General features: G+C 47.3%; 1 protein-coding gene across 1 annotated transcript in view; it reads right to left on the bottom strand.

Annotated features, from left to right (window-relative positions):
- Positions 1–21,750, bottom strand: part of INPP5D (inositol polyphosphate-5-phosphatase D) — a 138,234-nt gene that overhangs the window by 102,140 nt on the left and 14,344 nt on the right. Inside the window, exon 2 of the mRNA XM_081242120.1 lies at positions 14,441–14,504. Within this exon, the coding sequence (XP_081098246.1) occupies positions 14,441–14,504 (64 nt within the window). The remainder of the gene's footprint in view (positions 1–14,440; positions 14,505–21,750) is intronic.

The following is a 21,750-nucleotide window of genomic DNA, read 5'->3' as shown; positions in this document are numbered from 1 at the left end:
ACCACACTTCGAGTAGCAAGGCTCTAGAGCAATGCTATCTAACAGAAATAAAATGTGAGCCTTACATGTGATTTCAAGTTTTCTAGTGGCCACATTAAAAAGAATTTTTTTAAAAATCAGGTGAAACTAATTTGATGATTAGGTTTTATTTAACCCAAAACATCCCAAATATTAGGATTTCAATGGGCAACAAACAACAAGTTATGAGGTATATTAAATTTTTTTCTTTTTTAAAAAAGAGGCCTTTGAAATCTGGGGTGTATTTTACACTTTGCCCATCTGAATCTGGACTAACCACCTTTCATGTGCACGACTGCCACATGCGGCCAGTGGCGGCTGCATTGCCCAGCTCTAGAGAATCTCCTGGGCTCTACCAGGTGGGGGAACAATGTCTGTTTCTCAGACCCCTGGGAACGGCACAGGGCTAAGAGGATCGGAGGTAGGAGAGGGGCACCAGGAGTCAGTAGTGAGAACACACTCATCGGCCAAAGGATGTATGGCCTGAAGCCGCCATGAGACTGGCAGTAGGAGGGAATTCTGGACGCATAAGGACTCCAAGCAACGATGCTATTATTATTATTATCACTATCTGTTCTTAGGCAAGATTCCCAATAACTTTTATTTACATTTAAAAAAAGAGATATAATTGACATACATTATATTAGCCTCAGGTGTACACGATTTGATGTACATATTGCAAAATGGTTACCACAATACGTCTGGTTAACATCTATCACTGCACATAGTTACAGGTTTTTTTCTTATGATGAGAACTTTTAAGATCTACTCTCTTAGCGACTTTCAAACATACAATACAGTGTTATTAACCATAGTTGCCAGGCTGTACATTACATCCTCAGGACTTATTTTGTCTTATAACTGGAAGTTTGTACCTTTTTTTTTTTTTTTGGCAGTACGTGGGCCTCTCCCTGTTGTGGCCTCTCCCGCTGCGGAGCACAGGCTCCAGACGCGCAGGCTCAGCGGCCATGGCTCACGGGCCCAGCCGCTCCGCGGCATGTGGGATCCTCCCGGACCGGGGCATGAACCCGTGTCCCCTGCATCGGCAGGCGGCCTCTCAGCAACTGCACCACCAGGGAAGCCTGGAAGTTTGTACCTTTTGACTACCTTCACTTTTAAAGGAAATCACAGCACACTTAAAATTGTGCACTGTTCACTCTAGCTGACCAGGCATGCTACTGTTATTGCCAAATTTTTGCAAATCTTTTCTCCCCCAAATACTGTAGGACTGTTGATATTTAACGATAGCCTGAGTGAGTACTCAAAGTGCTTAACATAAGGTCCTTAAGACTATTTTTTTTTTTTTTTTTTTTTTTTTTTTTTTTTTTTTTGTTTTTGGTGGTACGCGGGCCTCTCACTGTTGTGGCCTCTCCCGTTGTGGAGCACAGGCTCCAGACGCACAGGCTCAGCGGCCATGGCTCACGGGCCCAGCCGCTCCGCGGCATGTGGGATCTTCCCGGACGGGAGCACGAACCCGTGTCCCCTGCATCGGCAGGCGGACTCTCAACCACTGCGCCACCAGGGAAGCCCAAGACTATTTTTAAGATACCAAATATATTACAGTTTCGAAAGTTAAATTTTAGAGAAACACATAATACAGTGACAGTTTCCCAAGAAGCAAGGCATGTTTCAAGGTCAGGGGATTTTATTTCTGTTTTGTATTTTCAGTTTGAACTTCCTCACCCTTACTTGCTACTTTCCTAAGAGAAAAAGCAGAGACAACAAATATTGATCTGCAGGAATCCTTCCTTCTTAATACAGTAAAAAGAAGACTTAACTCAGAGAGTAATTTTGTGGTCCAAGCCGGGCCGTGTAAACCACAGGACCTCGTGCTGCACTCAGATTGGAAATCTGCTTATTTCTCCATTTCTCTCAGGACACGCTACTTGATTTATCTTTCTGCGTCTTCCTGTGTAACCATTTTCATCATGGGGTCCAAATTTGTTCACCCATGCCAGCAGGAATGAACCCTTTCAGGTGCAAAGCATGGGGCTGAAGGGTGCAGAGAGCTGGGTGTGGTGTGGGGATGGGGAGTGCTGGGGGAGGTGGCCCTGGCCATCTGGGGGCCAGAGACTGTCACAGGCCTGGGGCTCCGTGATTTCACTCAGTCCATCTCGAGATTGAGGAGGGGGTGGGAGGTGGGGAAAGAAGGAGAGTTTCTAAGTCCTCGTCCACCTCCAGTATGCAAAATTTGCCTTTAAAATAGCCATTTCCCTCTGACACATGAAATGAAGGAAGCTCTTCTTGTTCACTGTTTCCATTTCCCCTTTTCTCTCACCCCCAGCAGAGGTCCTGTTTAGCTTGAAAGGGGACCTTTTTAGGTTTAAAGAGGCTGCCTGGTTTAAACCCCTCCCCTGAAAGAACTGAACTGCACATCTCTTGGCACTGCTTGGATAGAGCAAGTATTTATACTTGTACAAGCTCATCGATACTAAAAACCTGGACTAATCATTATCTTTCAAAAGGCTTCATGGTCCCAGCAGTCCTGGGAACGGGAGCATTCTCCATTTTCTCATTGCTGGGAGCTTAGGAGGGATATTTTTAGCCTTAATTACACATCCCTGAGATGCTCTTCTTTCCAGCTTGCTTTTCTTTTCTTTCTGTGAAACTCTCAAGGTGCTCTGAGAGAGACAGAAATGACAGCTGGCAGACAAGCTCTGTGTCCTTAGCCTGGGAGTCAGCTAGCAGAAGAGCAGCCTCGGGGCAGATGAAGCCTGGAGCATCTCCTGATGAACGTGCAGCCCACCCCCAAGCTCCCCCGCCGCCTTTACCTCACCCCAGACCCGTCCTGCTGCGCCCACTGCGCCCCTGCCGCAGAGCAGATTATGAAACGGCTGCCCCCCATCACTCCCCTCTCCTCTCCGTTGATGTCACTGCTATAGAAGGAATCATAGAATTCTAGAGCATGCAGGCCTTTGGAGGTCTTTAGTCCACTCCCCTCCTTTTACAGGTGAAGAAATGAAAGCCATTCCTCCCAGCTCATATTATAAATTTACACCTCATTCAAACGTTTAGCAGATACTAATCGAGCACCGACTCTGTACCAGCTGCTCTCCTAGGAGCTGCAGACACAGGGGTGAGCAAGACAGATGAAGTCTTAGCTCCCCTGGATCTTCCATCCTCATGGTGGAGACAGATGACTAACGAGTAGGCCAATAAGTCACAAAGACAGTCGCCATGGTGGCCAGAACAATAGCCCCTCAAAGACACCCACTTCCCAATCCCTGGAACCTGTGAAGGTGTTTTGTTATGGCGTGTGGGGGAATTAAGATGCAGAGGGAATTAAGGTTGCTAATGTAGTGACCTTGAGATAGGAAGATTATCTTGAATTATTTAGGTGGACCCAATCGAATCCCAAGGGTCCTCATAAAGGAAAGAAGGAGGTTGGTAAGTCATACCCAGAGAGGTGACATTGTGACAAAGCCTGACTGGCCATCTCTGGCTTTGAAGATGGAGAAACAGGCTAGGACCCAAGGATCACAGTCCTGGTAACTCCTTGGCTTTAGCCCAGTGAGACCCACTGCGGACTTCCAACCCCCAGAATTCTAAGATAATAAATCTGTGTTGTTTTTAAACCACTACACTTGTAGTAATTTGTTACAGCGGCAATAGGAAACCAATACCATTGCAGACAATAAGGGCTATAAAGAAAAATAAAACAGGAGTATAATGGAGAATGACCATTAATGGGGGCAGGGCATAACTTTAGATGGGGAGACCTGGGAATAACATCAGGGCAGTCAGCTATGTGGTGATATGGGGGGACAGAGTCCTAGGTAGAGGCCAGGGCAAGTGCAAATATCCTGGGGCAGGGAGGAGCTTGGCATTGGCAGGATTAACTACCCCCTCAATGCCTTCCCAGGAAGAGAGAGCCATCCTATTGTCTGGTTTCCCGAGCAGCCCATGTCTTTCTTGCAGACATCTGAGTGACCTTTAAATCTACTTGTTTGAATGTCTGGTTTCCCTCTTTAAAGCCTGGCACTGTGTCCTCTCCTTGTCCCAGTATGAAGTGTTAGGGCCTCTTCTTTGGGTCTTAAGAGTATACATTTGCCAGAGACATTGGATTTTGGAAAACACATTTCTTCAAGACTTTAGAAATTTTCCCCCAAGTCATGAGGGAGCATAAATACGGTGGAGAGACAGGCAGACACTCTGATGGCTGTCAGCCTCCTGGAGTTTTTGGACTTGGACAGTCACAAGCAGCTGAAGTGAAGGGGTTTTGGGAACTCCCTACTTAAACCTCTTACGGCAAATCTCTTTGTAAAAAATGACTAACTGATGACCTACTAATTAATTCAATATCGGGGTTGGGTGGAGAAATTTGGATTGCTCTATCTTGGGGCTGCTCAAAATGGGGTACATCTCTGCTAAAAACATGGGGTGTTAAGGTTAACCTCAAAAGGTCTCTTGAGTACTGAGAGGTAAATTGGAGAACCACTTTCCAGCCAAGTCCAGTTGGGCCTTTCAGTTAATGAGTGGTCATGAAGGCTGCCCTGGGCTGGGCTCTAGGGCAGACACAGAGGCAAATGAGACCCTCATCTTGTTCCCGAGGCACCCACAGTTCACTGGGGTAGACAGACAGGGCTGAGCACCACCCCACATGGCAAGGGCTTGGTAGTAGGAAGAGGGGAAGTGCTTGGGAGCATAGAACAGAGGGTGATGATTTTTTGGAGAGATTGGCTGTGACATTCATTTCCTCCTCTTGAAGGGGAACTCTTTTTGCTGTAGAAGATTCCTAAAACACCTCTACTTCAAGCTCTAGATCTGGGGTTCAGGGGATCATCTTGCGAATTGCTCGCCATCGGTCTCTAAACTGAATGTCCCGTGAGGGCAGGGATTGTGCCCAACTAATATGTGCTGAATGAGTGAGGATGAATAAATGGATGTGGGGCGTCTCAGCTAAGTCATTCTGGAACATGGACAGAAGGTACCGCTGTAACACCGCCTGGACTGAACTTCACAGGAGGGTCATCTTGAGCCTCATTCAAGAAGGTTAATGGCTCAAATGCTATACAACTCACAGCTGGGGCCAACTGTCAGTGGTTGGGAAAGCAAAGGCCAGTAGCCGAACATGACGGCAGCATCAGATTTAACCTGGCACTCACCTTCCAGCCAGGACGCCCCACTGGACTCCTCCATGACATGACTAACAGCCAAGCCAAGGAGGGGAGGGTGGCCTTGCCCTTAAGCCACAGCATGGCGGGTCACGTGATATCCCTGTTCTGTCACTGACCAGTTGTATGGACCGAGCAAACAGTGTTATCCCACGTGAGCCTTAGTTTCCTTGTGTTTAAAATGAGAGTAGTGTTAAGAATACCTCCCTCCCAGGATTAAAGAATGTATATTAAGTGCCTGGCTCCTAAGAAGGGCTCAATAAATGGGGACAACGGTGAAAAGAGATAAGGTAAGCCCCTGGGAGGGTCCTTATAGGACCTTCCCTGGCCCCTCTGGTATCCTCAAGTTCTCTCTCATTGCTGCCCAGAGGGACCCCAGGGACCAGCCCCTGCCCTGAGCGCCTGCATCTGCCTTCCCCAGTTCTTCAACTGGCCCAAAGAGCAGACATAGGACTCAAGTGGGTCCTCATACAAAGAGGACAGAGGGGCCCGAGCTTGGCACCTCCGTCCCCTCCCCACTCCTGGGCCGTGATCTGGGGCCCGTCAGGATTCCTGGCCACTCATTCTTCTTTCCAAGTCCTCCTGGACTATCATGCACCAGTCTCAGGACTCCTGAATCTTTCGTGTCCCCAAGTCTCAGCACTTTCTCCCTCCCAAGCCTGGCGTCCTCAGTCCGCAGGCCTGGGCTTCTGCCTGCGTAGCTTTGCCTGGGTGTTGCTTAGCTGACCGGCCTCCGTGCCTCTCTCCCCACTTCCTAGTTATCGTAAAACCATCACTCATTGGGTTACGCACGTGTCTGGCACTGCGTGCCTCACATAAACCATCTCTGGTCCTGGAAATCTCCCTACATAAGTCATGTCATTATCCCCATATTTCAGATGAGGACGTGGGGGCTGGAGAGAATAAGACCCAGAGGAAGGCTTCTCTCGAGCCTCTGCTGCAGGAACTAGTAAAACATCCTGGGAAGCACCTGATATCATCGCATGGATGTGAAAAGGCAAGGCCTTTCTGACCCAGAAGTGAAAACCCACAAGAAGACAATGGGAAGGATGAACAGACAACAGCACCAGTTAAAGAGGGAGCTCAGCCAATAATGCAGGCTTTGCACCAACGTGGAAAACTCCGTGCTGACATCAAACTCCGCACTGGAGGGGGTTGACAGCAAGATGAAGACTGTGGAGCAGAGAACCCGTCCAGGATGCAGAGGCAACTGACAAGGAATGAAAGCCAGGTGCCAAGTCAGTAGATATGGTGCATCGTGTGGACCCAGTTACGAATGATCACAGCAGCAAGGGCAAATCAAGTCCCAATTTTAAGTGAAACCACATAGTCGTTCTACATTCTTTTTTCTTTTTTTCTTTTTTTTTTTGCGGTACGTGGGCCTCTCACTGTTGTGGCCTCTCCCGTTGCGGAGCACAGGCTCCGGACGCGCAGCCTCAGCGGCCATGGCTCACGGGCCCAGCCGCTCCGCGGCACGTGGGATCTTCCCGGACCGGGGCACGAACCTGTGTCCCCTGCTTCGGCAGGCGGACTCTCAACCACTGCGCCACCAGGGAAGCCCCGTTCTACATCCTTAACGGTGGCAGCAGAATTAATTCATTCAGGAAATACCTACTGAGTGCCCACTATATGCCAGGAACAGTTCTAAGACTGGCGATACAAAAATCAATCAATGAGTATATAAAGTCAGGTACTTACAAGTGCTGTGAAGAAGATAAAGGAAGATAAAGGGTTTGGGAGCCGTAGGTGGGCAGCAGGAAGCAGGTAGATATTTTTATGGAGTAATTAGGGATTCTTTTCTTTTCTTCTCTTTTTTTAAACATCTTTGTTGGAGTATAATTGCTTTGCAATGGGGTGTTAGTTTCTGCTGCATAACAAAGTGAATCAGCTATACATATACATATATCCCCATATCTCCTCCCTCTTGCATCTCCCTCCCACCCTCCCTATCCCACCCCTCTAGGTGGTCACAAAGCACCGAGCTGATCTCCTTGTGCTATGCAGCTGCTTCCCACTAGCTATCTATTTTACATTTGGTAGTGTATATAAGTCCATGCCTCTCTCTCACTTCATCCCAGCTTACCCTTCCCCCTCCCCGTGTCCTCAAGTCCATCCTCTACGTCTGCGTCTTTATTCCTGGGATTATTTTCTTAGAGGAAAGACTCTCTTCTGTTGGGTAGCTTTTTTTTTTCTTTTTTTTTTGCGGTACGTGGGCCTCTCACTGTTGTGGCCTCTCCCGTTGTGGAGCACAGGCTCCGGATGAGAAGGTTCAGCGGCCAGGGCTTACGGGCCCAGCCGCTCCGCAGCATGTGGGATCTTCCCGGACCGGGGCACGAACCCGTGTCCCCTGCATCGGCAGGCGGACTCCCAACCACTGCGCCACCAGGGCAGCCCCTGTCGGGTAGCTTTAAGTAGCCTCTGAATGTATTAAGGTTAGACCCAGAACCTGATCTTGAGAGCGAAGTTGAGAGAAGACGCTAAATCATTCTGCAAGAAGCAAGTAGTTGCTAAAATATTGATTGGTTTTTATGCTTTTTCTGGTTAGAGCTGGAGAAAGGGATATCGACCCCTGGGATGTGGGACGTGGAGACAAGTCATTGCAAGTGTCTGAGAGGGATTGGAGTGGTCCTGGCAACACCGCACAGGCCACGGCTGAAGAGAGGGGAGAGTCGGGAATATGCGTGTCAGACCATGGATTATGAGCTTCTGGTGCAGGGAAACTTGATGTTCAGTTAAAATTTTTCTTTTTCTCTTTTGAAATTCCCCTAGGATAGGCCAAGCGTTTGCATATCAAGGTACTTTTTGCTGCAGGTAACAGAGAACCCCAATTCAACTACTTGCACAAAGAGGAATTAGTTGTCTCACAGACAGAAAGTCTAGAGGCCAGACAATGACCAGGCTGGTTAATTCTGCTTGGTTAACTCAATGGCACCCTTGAGGACCCAGGTTCATTTCATGTTTCTGCTCTGTCCTCTGCATATTGGCCTCAGTCCCCTCTTGGTTGCACGATGGCAGCAGCAGCCCCAGCTATCTCATCCTAGGACAGCTTCCAGAGGTAGAAAAGGGACCACTTCATCCTTGTGTCTCCTTCTAAGACAAAAGAAACCTTTACCAGAAGCCCCGTGGAACACTGCCCTTCACACCTCATTGGTTACTAGTGCATTCTACTCCTATCAATTACGGTATAGTACATTATCCCTGTACCTAAACCCACCAACCACAGCTAGTGTTGGTCCCCATGTGGGCTCTGCTTTGGGCAACAAAGAGGAAATGGTCCCATGTCCTGCGGCGAGGTGGACTAGAAGTCTTGGAGCATGAGAAGCAAGGACAAGGTGGCCAGCGGGGAGGGGGGAAGAGTAAAGACAGTCATGTGGAGGTAGAGAGGGCAAATAGAAACCAGAAGAGCTGGAATAAAAACTTGCTCAAGGGACTTCCCTGGTGGTCCAGTGGTTAAGACTCTGTGCTCCCAATGCAGGGGGCCCAGGTTCAATCCCTGGTCAGGGAACTATGTCCCGCATACCACAACTAAAGATCTCGCATGCCACAGCTAAGACCCGGCACAGCCAAATAAATAAATTAATTAAAACAAAACAAAAAACCCCACAAAACTTACTCAAAGACCAAACAGGAGAAAAGTCTTCTGAGCCAAAGAAAGACCCAGGTTTGCAAAGCGAAAAGGTTGAACACATTCCCAGAACTACTGATGAAAGGAAAATGACAAGGGTGGTAAAGAATCCCCACCAGCTTCGATGCAAAAAAAGAAAAAAACCTGGTTCCCTATAATGGGACTGGTACCAGCTTGACCTTGGATTTTGTATCTGGGGCTATTTGTAACTCATAAATTTCTGAAGGCAGTAGAACACCACCTCTATAGAATTTTGAGGGGACATTCGGTCCCCAAGAATTTCACCTCCATCAAATTTCCTTTTCCATCTGAAGGCAACTGGAAAATGTTTTGAGATATTCAGAAGCTTGGAAAACAGACCTGTCCTTGTTCTACAGCAGGTTAAACTAACATGAAATGAGATGAAATTACATTAAAATGCACGCTTCTAGAATGTGGCAGCGATGGCCTAAAGGGACCGCTTGGCCGCCGTGGAGCCCGCTGGGCCCCCTGCCCTCAAGCATGGCCGCAGAGTCCTGCGAGGTGGCCCCGGCCGTGCATGGCTTCTGTCGCCTGTGCCCCTTCTGCTCCCTCTTGTGCAATGTCAGGAAGTGTGTTCTCGAGCCACATCCTTCGCCCGGCGGCTCAGACGGAATCTTTACTTCACTTGGTGACCACTCAGAACAATAACAGCTGCCACCCTCTTCCTGAGCTTCATAACAATGGCTCAACCGTCAACCCTCCTGGACACTTGTGACGGAACGGCTTTGAGAAAGTTGTTTTGTTTTCTCTCTCCAAAAGCCACACTGCCCAGAGCAACGTGACAGCCACCATCGGGGAGCAGGAACTGAGTCATGAGTCTCTCACCCGAACAGCTCAAAGCACCGGGGTTTTCTTCTAAATGGGGAAAGGAGACCGAGAGTCTATGAGGCTCATGGTTTCCAATTCCCTCTTCACCTAAACTTGCCTTAAAACCTGTGTGTGTTCTGGTCTTGATTTCAACAGTCAATATCCTGCGTAGAATCTCAATGCTGAGAAAAGACAGGGAGTTTGCAGTGAATATATCGCTGTGATGGGGGGCCAGGGGCAGTTTTATTTTCTGCTTTATTCTTCTTGGGAGGAAGGATGTGAGAAAAACAGCAAGGGTTGAAGGGTCGTAGGAATGGAGCCGAAGGGCCCCATCCACTTGGACTGTGGCGTCGGGCCGTTTACGTGATAGCCCTCGGCCCTCCCCTCAGTTCTGCTCACGCTGGCCCATCAGGACTGCACGTCCTGCTTTGAACTTGGCCTTGATGGCCCAGGGAGGAGGGTCATTGCAAAAGGCAGTGGGAGCCTCACAGTTCATTCCAGGGAGGGCCACTTCCCTGTCCACGGCGGGGAGGGAGTCTGGGCCTTATGAGAAACCCACACTCTCGGTGCGGGAAACTCAAGGCTGAGGGCCTGGGCGCATCCGCCTTCCTCTGGTCTCACAGGGCAGCGCTCAGAGCCCTGCCCACCCCCAGCACCAGCAGCTCAGCCTCCAGTCTGGAAGATTCTCAGGGTCAAGGCTGGCTGCTGAACAACTACTTAACAAATCCACGGGCTGCCGAGGAAACTGTGGAAATCCACAGCCCAAGAAGCAGAGCTGAGGGAGCCTGATTGCCACTAAACCCCTTCCTGCCACCTCTAGTCACTGCCTAGAACCTTCTAGAACACCGCCTGTGTCCCTTCCCCTCCCCTTCTCCGCTGCCTCTGTGCCCCACGCCTGTTTCCATCTTTTCTTCTGTCAGAACTGCCCACCCCACTCACCTCTACCCGTCCCTCGTTCTTCCTTCACTTTTTCTTCCTCCCTCTTAGCTTTCTCTTTCCTTCTCTCCTTTCCCCTCTTTCATTCGGTCCTTCCTTCTTTCCTCTCTCTTCATTGTCTTTCTGCTTCTCTGTCCATCCCATTTCCCGTCATTCTTCCCTCCTCCCTCACCGGAGCACGAGGTAGAACTGACTTATGCTGGTTCACAGATGCCATCGTCCTGTTGGAGGTCTGTTCCCTCTCACAGCAAATAAAGACGGTAACGGCCGTGCCGGCAGCTCCCCGACGCTGGCCACTCCCCGGGGCTGGGTATTTTACACGCACCCTGGGAGGCACCTGTGTGATTCCCACTTTCCAGTGGAGTCACACTCTCGCCCGCCTTGGGCGAGTCACACTGTCGCCCGTATGGCTGGCACAATCTTGACTTGAACCAGCTGGGAACAGGGTGGTCTGCTTGAGTTCCAGGTGCCTCACTGATTTAGCCCAAAGGCCAAATGTTACGTGTGGTCAAATGTTATCAACATTTACAACGGTGGCAGGAAAAGAGGGCTCTCCCTTTGAGAGGCTACCTCTCCCTGTCTCCCTGTCCTCCTGGGGCAGAGTCTGTCCTTCTCTAAGGGAGTCAACACCCAGCTGGGTTTGGACGCACTTTCTGGGGTCCAAGAAAGATGGCTTAGCTGGGCAGGTCTGGAGACTGGGCCTGAGGCCTCGCTTCTGAGGGGCTCAGCCACGTCCACGCTTAAAGCACGGGGGTTGAATGAAGTTACAGCTTACACGCTTCCCTCTCATCTCTGATTTTTTGTAAGTCTGAGAAAGGCGGAGTGAGAACGAAGTCACTGGGCGTCAGGATCGCTCCCCTTCCTGAGCCACATGGACTGTCACGGGCCACACCCCGCGGCCGACTTCATGAGGTCGCTCTGCAAGGAACGAAGACCGAGTGGCTCTTTGGTTTTGTCAAAAAGCCAGAGGCCCCAGTGAGAAGAGCTAAGGTAATTAGAATAAGATGAAAGCTTTTGCTGCTTCACTTGGCAACGTTTCAGGCCAGATTCTTATTCGGGGAGCCTCCTATTCTGGCAGCACCAAACAGATTCAGGTGTAAGGAGTGAGTTATTTAGAAACTGTGGCTAAGCTCAGAAAAGAGTATGAGGTTTTGCCTCAACATGAAAAGAGGAACTGGATTTAAAATAAACCCCGAACGGTAACTGCTGAAGCTCGACAACCCCGAGACTCGGCCTAATGGTGCGCGTGCTTTAACCTGCTCCTTGGTTCACAGCTACTCTGATCACCTCGTGAGGTGTTGTATTTTTATAGGAAGGCGTATCCTTAGGAGGGAAAACTGCCCAGGTCCCCCAGCTCCCTGTCCCCTGGTTACCGGGTGTTGGCCACCGAGGAGGTTCCAGGCCCAGTGCCGGGGTTGGGGGCAGACCCGTCCAGCAGGGTGCCAGCTCTTCTGTGAAACCTGCCTGCCCATCACCCTGGCTGAGCGTGGGCTTCAGGTAACCATGTTCTGTCCCCACAACTCTACCCACTTCTACGAGCCGTGGGCGGGCCCCTGCTCCAAGGCAGCTGATTCATACACAGACCTGAAAGGGCCCCTAAAGAGGAAGCTGTTGATGGGGCCGAGCTGACCGTATTCCCTCTTGGGACTGGCAACTCAGGAGTGAGCCTGTTGGCGGGGAAGGGCAGACCCACCGAAAAGGGCTGAGTCGTGGCAGGTAGCACCTGGGCTGCAGGGCCCCAGCCCTTCTGGTCCCAGGCCCCAGCCTTCTCCCTCCTTGCACCGAGCGTCTCCACCAGGGCCGCCCACCCCCCTTGCATAAGTTAGCCAAAGCAAGTCTCTGTTCTTTTCAACCCCCAAAGCCTGATGAGGCCCCAGCTGCTGTAGGACTGGCAGCCGTTCCCAGGAACATGCGATGCCACAGCAGCAAGAGGTAAAGGCCAGAGGGAATAAACCTAGACGCAGTCTAGACGTATACAAGCCATGAGTACAAACTCTATAGAAGCCACAAAGTCATGTCTTTTCCAACTTAAGGCCTAGTCATACTTAAAGTCTTCTTCCCTTTGAAGGAATAGAAGAAAACCACAAGGGGAAAAAAGATCAAAAGCACCAACTAACTTTTAACTTAAGAGAGTTTAGACTCCTTTCAGCAAACCACCTATCAAGGATGCCAACCTTTGTGGGAAAGTTCATGCAGTCCTAGACTTGGAAAAAATTCGAGGCCACTGAGCCCCACTGCCTGCCCCAGGCAGGCCTCCCTTCATGCGGCCTCATCCCTGACAGGTGAGGAGCCCATAGGAGAGGCAGCCATCCCATTGACGAGTGGTTGCCAAGTCTTGAAAGAACCGTCCAATATTAAGGTACCAACATTTGTCCCTGGTGCCGAGGCTGAGACATGGGGGCCTCCTAGACTATCCAAAAACATTCAAATGGATGTTCTTTAGAACCAGTGCAGATGCATGTATGTACAGGAAGGACGAAGAAGCCAGAAGCAGCGCTCAGCCTGACCTCTAGGACATGAAGCAATTCTGCTTGAGCCCAAACTTGCATCCCCAGGGAAGCCCTGCAGCACAGCCCCAGCCTCCGAGAAGGCAGCGTGGTGATCACTTGGATTGGCTCACGCATGGCCCAGAGGTCTCTCTGTCCCAAGTGGCTCATTGAAATGATTTCTTTGATCCCCGTAAATAGCCTCCCAGAAACTTTCTACTCAACGCAACTCCCTCTTGACACATTTCCAGTGACTTGTGCCCCAGGGACCTGCCTGTTGTCCTGCCCTTGATTCCAGCTCCGTCTGTACCACTGCATCCGAGTTCTGCACAAAATGCATTGTTCCCTTCACCTCCGGAATCAGTGATTACACGCCACCTCGCCCCTTCCACTTCTACTTTCTTTTCAACTAAACCCCGCAGACTCTGTCGCTGCCTCTCCATGACATGGTGTCCCAACCCTTCTCTATCCTGGCTGCTCTGCTTGGCACGTGGGTGGGGCACTCGCCTGTGGGTGCCTCTCACGAAGGGCTCAAGAGCTGAGTGTGACTCTGCTGCTCCCACCGTGGACACCGAGAGCATCACCCCCTTTTTCCTGCCCTCCCCCTGCTCTCTTGGTGCAGCCAGATTACAAACAGCTCCCCTGGCCTCCACATCACTCGGCTGTCATGCATTGTGGTCACACAACACCCGTGGTGTTTGTCACGCAAACCGTATGGAAGGTGGTCTTCCCAGGCTTGGCGCACCTAGTATGGCTTTCTTTAACCTTTTCTTTTCTTTCTTTTTTGGCCACGTTACACTGCTTGCGGGATCTTAGTTCCCTGACCAGGGATCGAACCCCGGGGCCACGGCAGTGAAAGCGCCGAGTCCTAACCACTGGGATGCCAGGGAATTCTCTCTTTAACCTTTAATGCAAGTTTTACACGTTTGGACTTTAGATGGTGAAATCAGATGCCATGAGCATCAGCCTCTGACGGAACAGATCTCTACAAATTGAAAGATATTATCTCATGCTAATCCTCAGGGCAGTCTTCTAGCCCCTCATAGGATCGTTCTCCAGCAAGTTCCCTCCCTTCTCTCTTTCCTGGCCCACTTACTGTCATGCACTTGAATGCACTGAAGAAAACAACCAACAAGCCACAGTCACTTGTCCTTGGTCTCTGAGTATCCTTCTTTCTGTTATTTCCCCTTCACACCCATGAACACAGATCACGTCTGCCGTGTCTGCTCCATCATGTCCCGGGGCAGGTCCCTTTGCAGGGTCACAGTCTACCCGTTAAGCAATGCCACCCAGGTTCTTCTAGGAGAAAGACAAGCCCCCATGTCTAGGTGGCTTGGGGCACCTGCTTTCTTCCCTTCTTCCTCTTTTTCACTCTTTCTCTGCCAATATAGGTTCCAGTCAGGGTCAGATTTCGAGGTTTATAAAAGACTTACCTGAACAGTGAATTTATCATCTTCATTGGGCAGAATTCTGTAAGTGTAAACGCAATTCCGGTACCTGAAAAAGACCAAATGCTGAATTAGAACCTATGCATTCCTTTTTCTGGACATCAAGCAATCCTGGGCAAAGTCAGGGTTGCTTGTCCACTCCCCACCCACCCAGCACTCAAGGAGCCTCAGGAAAAGGCGGGTGGGATATTTGGGACATGATTTACTTTGGTGCTTGACAGCTGTGTGGTCTGATTTAGAGGAGTCCGCCATCTGAAAGGGCTTCCTAAACCTCTGGGCTGTCATGTTGGCCAAATGAATGGAGCCAGAAAGGGGTGTTTCTAGAAGAAATGAGACTCCAGTGGGGCTGAGCATGGTGGGAACATGCCGAATGGGTGGTGGGCACTGTCACAGAGCGGCGGCACTGGCAGGGCAAAGCTCAGTCAGCTTTGGACGGAGCTCCCCTACCCCCTGTGGCTGCCTCTCCTGGAGACTTTGCCCCATGGGTTCATTCTCCCAAAGGCCAGCCACCATCCCTTCAGAGACCCAGATTTTCCCAGCAGCAGGTGGGTGAGCCTTAGGGTTGCTTCTAACGCAGAAGTGCAAGGAATTTCGGATTCTCTTTTCTTTCCAGAAGCTCAACCTTCCTCTGGTCCAGCGGTCTCCAATGTGAGAAGGAAGAAGAGCTACTCTTTATTCTCCTAAAAGCTTTGAGAGGAAGTGGGAGTTGTCAAGTCTGACCACCTTGGGAAAGGGGCCCATTGGTGGGTGGTCCAGGTGGGGGACCCAGCCCACAGACAGCCTGGTGGCAGCAGATGGCCACGGAGGTCCACTGGCTCGGCTGCTGAGCCCACAGGCATAAGGAGTTTGGGAGAACGCTACTTGGGTCTTACACTCTCAGTTGAAATGGCTGGTCTGTTCTCTCACCCACCATAACCTCCCTGCCCCCATTTCCCCCACTTGGGATTCTCACAGACCTTGAAAACTTGCCCACCCCTGCTGGACCCCCAGGCAGGGGCCACACTCCAGCTCACAGATGCTCATGTTGTTTCTGTGATCAAGGAGATGATTCAGTACAAAAGTTTCATTCATTTAACCCCTCCTATGTGCCCGGCCCTAAACATTTATGTTATTGTTTAACTAGATTTTAAAATTATACGCTAGTTTAAAAAATTTAAGACCACACGGAAAGATATAAAATGAAAAATAAATGTCTCCTTCCCCGGCTCCTGTGAGTTCCTTAGAGTTCCTACTCCTTCTCGTAAATCATTCCAAAATGTTTAAACATACACACAAACTTATATATGCATATCTTTTAAATGCAAATAACATCATACTATATACGTTGCTCTGAAATATGCTGTTTTTCACCAAAAAAAATTAGCGATCTGCCTAAGTCATGTTCTACCATGTGGCCATGCCATTGTTCATTTTAGACCACAATGATGGACAGGTAGTTATTTTGGGCTTTTTACTATTATAAATAATGCTGCAGTGAACATCTCTGTTCCCACCTCTTGTGTACACTGGTGAATCCAGAGTTTTAGTTTCCCCACCAGTAAAAAGGGGAGAATGATAACACCACATCTACCTGTTGTGTAGATTAAGCATCTAGAAGAGTGCCTGAAACACACTGAACACTACACGTGCTGACATTTGTTAGAGATTGTGGATAAATCACTAGAAGGAGAACAGCTGGGCTGAAGGACGCAGGCACTTTATATTTTGATAGAGATGAACAATTGCCTTCCAGTGAAGTTCTCACATTGTGTCTCCTGCTAACCGGATATGAAAGAGCCTATTTCCCCACACCCTGCCAACTGGCTGTTATCAGACATTTGAATCTTTTGCAAATCTGAGAGGTGAAAGAAAAATGATGGCTTGCTTTAATTTGCCTTTCTTTATGAGAAAGGTTGAAAGTGTTCTCATATGTTTCACTATTTGTGTTTCTTTTCCCATGAATTCCTTTTCATGTCTTTGTCTCACATTTTTAAAATCATCTTTTGCTTATTTATTCAAAAGACTTTGAAATATTCTACAATATATTTTGGACTTATTTATTTTTAACAGTGTTTATTGATTTATTTTCTTTTTAGCTGTGTAGAAGTTTTACAATTTTATGTAGTTAATTTTCCAATTTTTAAAGCCTTTTGAAACAATGAATGTTAAAAGAAAGTTTTGGAGAATGTTTTGGGTAATTTCACTTCCACATGTCTCTTCATTTCTCATAGGAAAATTTCTTCTCTTCCTCTGACCCCTTTAATTCCCATCTTTCCACTCCCTTTCCTGTCTTCAGAGCCTGAACCGACACCACAGTTGGTTTATCTCAGAGATGGCCAGGATGAATCCGTGGTCTAGTACCACCTCACCTCCTGCAGATGTCCCGGGAAGCAGGGAACCATCCCAGACCCCAGCCTAACTCCCCCATCCCCATCCCCTGCAGCCTCAACCCCCTTTTGCAGAGCCTGCCAGGCACACACCGGAGGACAGCTGGAAGTTTGCTCAGCTCTTATCTTTCACTGCTCGTTCTCGTGACACTTCCTCCTGTAGATATGCAAATAAGGCCAGGGCGAGAACGGTCTCCTATTTGGGTGAGGGCAGCTAATTTTTTTTTTAACATCTTTATTGGAGTATAATTACTTTACAATGGTGTGTTAGTTTCTGCTGTATAACAAAGTGAATCAGTTATACATATACATATGTTCCCATATCTCTTCCCTCTTGCGTCTCCCTCCCTCCCACCCTCCCTATCCCACCCCTCTAGGTGGTCACAAAGCACTGAGCTGATCTCCCTGTGCTATGCGGCTGCTTCCCACTAGCTATCTATTTTACGTTTGGTAGTGTATATATGTCCATGCCACTCTCTCACTTTGTCACAGCTTACCCTTCCCCCTCCCCATATCCTCAAGTCCATTCTCTAGTAGGTCTGTGTCTTTATTCCCGTCTTACCCCTAGGTTCTTCTTTGTGGAAGAGATTGAACAGGCCCCAAACATCAGCTTGTAAGCAGAAAGAAAGAACACAGAGTCACCAGGAAAGGCGCAGAGACAGCGTACAGAACAGGAAGACCCTTTAGTTAATCAAGTGTGGCAGACAAGCCTTTATGGCTTTTTCAGAGATGTTCTAGCAACGCTGAAACAAAGAAACAGCTCCATACTACTCAAACAGATGAGAATTCAAAAGTTAGTACAATGGGAAAAGAGGATACTTTCCCCTTAGATAGTAATATCTCAGCATCTCCACTGCATGGGGCCCACACATCATCCCTGGGGCCAAATCAGTAGATCTTTAAGGGAAAGCACAGAGTATCACCACCACCACCACCCCTGCCACACACAACCCCTGGGAGAGCGTGCCATGGGGTGTTGGGGACTCTGCAGGGAGGTGGAGGGGGGCACCCCTTGGCCTCCTGCACTCACCAGCAGCTGCACCTCACCCTGGTCCTACACGCATAAACATATACATATACATACACGTGCATACACATATACAGATACATAACATAGACATATGCACACACACACGCACACACACACACATACACCCACAAAATCTTACATGTAAAATGTTTAAAGTGAAGATTCCACAACGAAATCATCTTTGACAACTACTGAACTGGAATATAATCCAGACAATGTGCTCATTGGGGGCAATGGGTTCCATCCAGGCCTTTCCCACCTCTTTATGGTGATCTAGTAAAAATTTAGGGTGCTAACAACAGTCCTCAGCTGCTACTCCTTCTAGTGATTGGGTCACATTTCAGGGCGAGTGTGTCAGCAATGTTCCCGCTGGACACCCAGGTTGGGATGGTGCTGGGCCGTCCCAGTCTCCCGTGTCCCTGGTGCATATGAGATTACTCCACTCTCAAATGCAGTGGTGCTTACAGCAAATTTCCCATGTGACTCCCAACAGCTGTTGGGTGACTACAGGTGCCTACACTGTTCTAAGCAGGAAGATGCTTCCCCCGGGAAGGGCACTTTCAGATAATGGTTTGGGAAGCTTTGCTCAAATGTAAAAGGATAAGCAAATGGAAATAGGAGGAAACTACTTCATGGCATTTTATTTATTCTCTCAGATAAAACTACTACTTCTCTGTGGCTCTTCCTAGCCAAATAAGCACTGACAAGCGTGCCCAGAAGCATCCTTTACTATGGTGAGCCCCATGGGGAGAGAAAGAGAGAGAGAGGAATCAAACTCTGAAATTCGAGAGCCTCATTAGTGTCTGTCTCACTCTGCTGATCAGCTTAGCATGTTCTATAATTGTTTTTTTAAACTCCTTTGTAACTCATTATACTTCAGTTCTAATTTCTAATTGTTTGTATGTGTTTTCTCTTTTTTTCTTGCTTGAGTGTTGCAGACATCTGGACAAGATGGGATGGGAGAACAAGGGTTGCAAACTCTGCATTCAGAAAAGCCACTTGGGGAGTCAAGATGGCAGACTAGGAGGATGCGGAATTCATGTCTCCGCACAACTAGGGCACCTACCAGGCACCGGTGGGGCACCACGGACACCTAAGGGGACAGGAGGAACCCCCAGTGACCAGTTGTTTCAATTATATTTTTATTTTTCCTAATATATTTTTTATCTTTCTAATTTTATTTTTTGATATTGTACTGCTCCTTTTGTTTGTTTGTTTGTTTGTTTTGGGTTTTTTTTTTTTGTTTTGCTGTGCCAAGCAGCTTGAGGGATCTTGGTTCCCAGGCTGGAGGTCGGGCCTGAGCTCGCGTGGTGGGAACTCCGAGTCCAAACCGCTGGACTAACAGAGAACCTCAGACCCCAGAGAATATTAATCGGAGGGAGGCTTCCCGGAGGTCCTAATCTCAGCACCAAGACACGGCTTTATCCAACTGCCTTCAAACTCCAGTGCTGGATGCCTCAGGCCAAACAACCAGTAAGAGAGGAATACAGCCCCACCCATCAAAAAAAAAAAAAAAAAAAGAAACAACAAAAAAATATGTTACAGATGAAGGAGAAAGGTAAAAACCTACAAGACCAAATAAATGAGGACAGGATAGGTAACCTACCTGAAAAAGAATTCAGAGTAATGATAGCAAAGATAATCCAAAATCTTGGAAACAGAATGGAGAAAATACAAGAAACATTTAACAAGGATCCAGAAGAACTAAAGAAAACAGTGATGAACAACACAATAACTGAAATTAAAAATACTCTAGAAGGAATCAATAGCAGACTAACTGAGGCAAAGAAGGGATAAGTGACCTGGAAGATAAAATGGTGGGAATAACTGCCAAGGAGCAGAATAAAGAAAAAAGAATGAAAAGAATTGAGGACAGTCTCAGAGACATCTGGGACAACATTAAATACACCAACATTCGAATAATAGAGGTCCCAGAAGAAGAAGAGAAAAAGAAAGGGTCTGAGAAAATATGTGAAGAGATTATAGTTGAAAACTTCCCAAACATGGGAAAGGAAATAGCCACCCAAGTCCAGGAAGGGCAGAGAGTCCCATACAGGATAAACCCAAAGAGAAACATGCCAAGACATATATTAATCAAACTATCAAAAATTAAATACAAAGAAAAAATATTAAAAGCAGCAAGGGAAAAGCAACAAATAACATACAAGGGAATCCCCATAAGGTTAACAGCTGATCTTTCAGCAGAAACTCTGCAAGCCAGAAGGGAGTGGCAGGACATATTTAAAGTGAGGAAAGGGAAAAACCTACAACCAAGATTACTCTACCCAGCAAGGATCTCATTCAGATTCAACAGAGAAATTAAAACCTTTACAGACAAGCAAAAGTTAAGAGAATTCAGCACCACCAAACCAGCTTTACAACAAATGCTAAAGTAATTTTTCTAGACAGGAAAAACAAGAGAAGGAAAAGACCTACAAAAACAAACCCAAACAATTAAGAAAATGGTAACGGGAACATACAAATCAATAATTACCTTACATGCAAATGAATTAAATGCTCCAACCAAAAGACATAGACTGGCTGAATGGATAAAAAAACAAGAGCCGTATACATATGCTGTCTACAAGAGACCCACTTCAGACCTAGGGACACATACAGACTGAAAGTGAGGGGATGGAAAGAGATATTCCATGCAAATGGAAATCAAAAGAAAGCTGGAGTAGCAATTCTCATATCAGACAAAATAGACTTTAAAATAAAGACTATTACAAGAGACAAAGAAGGACACTACATAATGATCAAGGGATCAACGCAAGAAGAAGATATAACAATTGTAAATATTTATGCACCCAACATAGGAGCACCTCAATACATAAGGCAAATGCTAACAGCCGTAAAAGGGGAAATTGACAGTAACACAGTAATAGTGGGGGACTTTGACACCCCACTTTCACCAATGGACAGATCATCCAAAATGAAAATAAATAAGGAAACACAAGCTTTAAATGACACATTAAATAAGATGGACAATTGATATTTATAGGACATTCTATCCAAAAACAACAGAATACACTTTCTTCTCAAGTGTGCATGGAGCATTCTCCAGGATAGATCATATCTTGGGTCACAAATCAAGCCTTGGTAAATTTCAGAAAATTGACATCATGTCAAGTATATTTTCCGGCCACAATGCTATGAGACTAGATATCAGTTACAGAAAAAAACTGTAAAAAATACAAACACATGGAGGCTAAACAATATGCTACTAAATAATCAAGAGATCACTGAAGAAATCAAAGAGGAAAACAAAAAATACCTAGTAACAAATGACAATGAAAACACAATGATGCAAAACCTATGGGATGCAGCAAAAGCAGTTCTAAGAGGGAAGTTTATAGCAATACAATCCTACCTCAAGAAACAAGAAAAATCTCAAATAAACAACCTAAACTTACACCTAAAGCAATTAGAGAAAGAAGAACAAAAAAACCCCAAAGTAGCAAAAGGAAAGAAACCATAAAGATCAGATCAGAAATAAATAAAAAAGAAATGAAGGAAACAATAACAAAGACAAATAAAACTAAAAGCTGGTTCTTTAAGAAGATAAACAAAATTGATAAACCTTTAGCCAGGCTCATCAAGAAAAAAAAGGGAGAAGACTCAAATCAACAGAATTAGAGATGAAAAAGAAGTAACAACTGACACTGCAGAAATGCAAAGGATCATGAGACATTACTACAAGCAACACTATGCCAATAAACTGGACAACCTGGAAGAAACAGACAAATTCTTAGAAAGGTATAACCTTCCAAGACTGAACCAGGAAGAAGCAGAAAATATGAACAGACCAATCACAAGTAATGAAATTGAAACAGTGATTAAAAATCTTCCAACAAACAAAAGGACCAGATGGCTCCACAGGAGAATTCTATCAAACA

Source organism: Mesoplodon bidens (assembly GCF_964165515.1).
Source record: "Mesoplodon bidens genome assembly, chromosome: 8".
Lineage (NCBI taxonomy): Eukaryota > Metazoa > Chordata > Mammalia > Artiodactyla > Ziphiidae > Mesoplodon > Mesoplodon bidens.
This window is presented reverse-complemented; position numbering and strand designations above follow the sequence as displayed.